The sequence below is a fragment of the Polyodon spathula genome, chromosome 30 (genome assembly GCF_017654505.1).
Source record: "Polyodon spathula isolate WHYD16114869_AA chromosome 30, ASM1765450v1, whole genome shotgun sequence".
Classification (NCBI taxonomy): Eukaryota; Metazoa; Chordata; class Actinopteri; order Acipenseriformes; family Polyodontidae; genus Polyodon; species Polyodon spathula.
Window position 1 is genome coordinate 8,593,288 of NC_054563.1, and position 3,174 is coordinate 8,596,461.

The 3,174-nt window shown below is 50.5% G+C and overlaps 1 protein-coding gene across 1 annotated transcript; it reads left to right on the forward strand.

Annotated features, from left to right (window-relative positions):
- Positions 1 to 493: 493 nt before the first annotated feature.
- On the forward strand, positions 494 to 3,071 carry amer2 (APC membrane recruitment protein 2). Its single transcript, XM_041232697.1, has one exon. It carries the CDS (start codon positions 539 to 541, stop codon positions 2,525 to 2,527), a length of 1,989 nt encoding a protein of 662 aa, XP_041088631.1. The 5' UTR covers positions 494 to 538; the 3' UTR covers positions 2,528 to 3,071.
- Positions 3,072 to 3,174: the final 103 nt, after the last annotated feature.

The window sequence follows — 3,174 nt, forward strand, 5'->3', positions numbered from 1 at the left end:
ATTAAATGCACAGAACTTGAGAGCAGCATTATGCCCCCCTGGTGTACTCTATACATAGTGTGTCAGTATATACAGCAATGTGCATTTAGATTAAAAGGTATATAACGCTAATGTATAATATTTCAGCAGTAATGCATATTCAATTGGAAATTCTCCTCTGTTTTTATGTAAGAAATAGAGATATTTATCTTTACCCATTAAAATGAAATGTTGCAAATTGAAAGAAATGTACTAATGCATGCTGTTATTCTTCTTTTTCTTATTGTTATGGTGCCTGTTTTTTTGATTGTGCGATAGGGATTACAGAACGCACTGTGAGAAAATTTGCTCTGTGCTGCACTGGTTAACAGAAAAAAAAAATCTTTTTATCATGGATGACAGGAGCCTGGCTCCAGTCCACGGCTGACGAAAGCTGCTTAACCCCCTCGGTTGTCATGGAGACTAGCTAGAGCAGCAGCGAGGCTGCCAGCGAGCACATCAGCATCTGCGGGGGTCTGCAGGAAGAAAACAGACAGGAGCAGCAAAACACACAGCAGACATGGACTTGCATTGTGAGTGCAGCGAGCCTCCTCTCTCTGAGCAGCAGCAGCCCTCCGGAAAGATTAACAAGGCTGCTTTCAAACTGTTTGGGAAGAGGAAATCAGGCAGCGCCGTCCCCAGCATCTTCGGGGTGAAGAGCAAAGGAGAGGGGAAGACCTCAGGGAAAACAGGGCTCACAAGGAGCAAAACCCACGACGGGTTAGCCGAGGTTGTGTTAGAAGGCAGCAAGAAGGAGGACTGCTCCAGCAGCGAGCAGCTCAGCACTGCTTTGTGCACAAAGACTGATGGCAGCCCGGCGGTGGCAGCCAGCGGATCCGTGACCAAGTCGCTCAGCTTCTTCTCCGTCCTCAAGAAGAACGGCCGAGGGGAGAACTCCGAGCAGAGGGCTGGCAACAGACAAAAGAAAGGGCTGAAGGGGCTCTTTAGCAGCATGCGCTGGCACAAAAAGGAGAAGAACTTCAAAGAGGAGAAAGGAGGAGAGGCATCGGACGCTCAGCCAGTGGTCATTCAGCCAGCCTCCCTCAATGCCAGCTTGGAGTTTATCAAGGAAGAGGTTCGGCAGTTGCCCCAGTCAAAGCCTGAGCTCAGCACAGAGCAGGTTGCACAGGAATTGTCAGTTGTGGGACCCTCTGAAGACCCGAAAGCCTCAGTGTTAGAGGAGCCTGAAGCAGCCGCTGCAGCAGCGTATTGTGCTAGCCCTCTCCCTGAGTTATATAATCATGTAAACAAGCAAGAGGAAGCTGCTGCTGAGCACAATGAGGGCCAGAGTCAAAGGGAAACAGATGTCACCAAGGAAGAGGGCCTTGGGGATACCGTGGCGACCAAAATCTCAGGGGTGACCCAGCCCCCTGAGCCTGAATGCAGCAGCAGCAGCTCCCCGGAAAGTGCCCCTCTCTCTTCTGGTATTCCTATCACCACAGTCACCCCCCCTGAGCCATCCACCACCGACCCGCCATCGGAGCAATCCATCGACCGCATCTGCTCCATGTTCGCGGACGTAACATCCCTCAAGAGCTTCGACTCGCTGACCGGCTGCGGGGATATCATCGCTGACCACGAGGAGGAAGCAGGCAACGGGAATGGGAACGGGAATGGGAATGGGAATGGGAAAGCTGGAGGGAGTGTGGAAAAGCACCCACCGGCACCGGGGAAGATGAAGGTCTTTCCCAAAAAGATCCAGAGCAGTAGTGTGGTAGCTTACCAAGGGGGTGGGGAGGAGATGGCCAGCCCTGACGAAGTAGACGAGACCGATCTGCAGGGGTTCTGGGATATGCTGCCCCAGACTGAGGAACTCCAGAGCCAGCCGAAAGAGGAAGCTGCCCAGAAGACCTCAACGAAGGCTGTTGAAGTGAAGGTGCTGAAAGAGACGGCCCCTCTGGGCAAGATCCTGGGTCTCAGCAAGATTCCTGTAAGCGGCACCAGCAGGGGAGTCAGGAGCAACAAAGGAGGGGAGGAAAGCAGAGAGAAGGACCACCAGGAGAGCGTTCCCAACAGCGATGAGGGATACTGGGATTCCACTACGCCGGGCCAGGAGGAGGAGAGTGGCAGCAGCGGCTTCGCGCCCAAGGAGAGCATCCCTCGGGACAGCTGTAGTGGAGACGCGCTCTACGACCTCTACGTGGACCCAGATGAGAGCTTAGCCGGTGTGGTCTCTTCAGACGAAGAGACATCCCCCATGTCCACGTCCGAGCCTAAGCTGGTCCCCTCCTCCTCCTCCTCCGAGACCACCTTCCGCTCGCTCAAGGGCAGCGCCAGCCTCCCCAGGGACTCAAAGATCCCCGTCAGCATCAAACAGATCCCCTCCCACTCCGCCAGCCATGGGGCGCTGGTCCCCAGCCTCATGCCAACTGCGAAGCTGCCAACAGCAAAGCCCGACCCGCCCAGAACAAAGATCCCCGTTCCCAAGGTGAATGTGAGAAGGACCAGCAACAAGACCCTGGCAGGCACGGGGAAGCACCTCGCCTACCAGGACCACTTTAAAAAGTAGCTCTCACTGTGCTGAAAGGACAGAAGTCAATGGAGAACAGTTTGTAGATCTAACGTGAAAAGGCATACATCATCAAAGGCGGAATACAAAACAGATGTTCAGAGCTCTAGTCCAAAATCCTGTTATGGTATAAATAAAAAGAAATAAAAAAAGCTATTTGCTTTAGTTTCTTGCAAGACAAAAAATATATATATTTTTCTTTTTTCAAAGCTTAAATTAGACCGCATAATATGATGTTGTGCCAGTGGACTTTCTATCAGGAATGATATCTCCTTTGATTCCCCATAAGCCTTTACAAAATGCAAAATAACAGGAAGAACCACCGCAAAAAGAGTGCCAAGAATTACGAAAAAAACCTAACATTTACTGCACAATCAAGCATGGGGCCGTTCGTTAACTGCTCCAGTCGTTGCTGGCAAAGGAAAATACAATTAAAGATGAACCTTTTTGGAGACTAACATTTCAAAGGATAGCCGGATGGGATCTTTCAGATACTTTATGATTTTAAAAAAAAAAGGAACATCAGGGAATCCCCCCCCCCCCCCCCCCCCAAAATAATGTAAAACAATATAATGTTGATAAACAAGCTTCTGTGGGATTTCTGCCTTTTAAAACTACAAAAGAGAAGCCTTCTTTCTGGATTTATA

What these genes read in the sequence shown, in the direction of transcription:
- amer2 (XM_041232697.1), top strand. Translation starts at nt 539, where the DNA reads ATGGACTTGCATTGTGAGTGCAGCGAGCCTCCTCTCTCTGAGCAGCAG.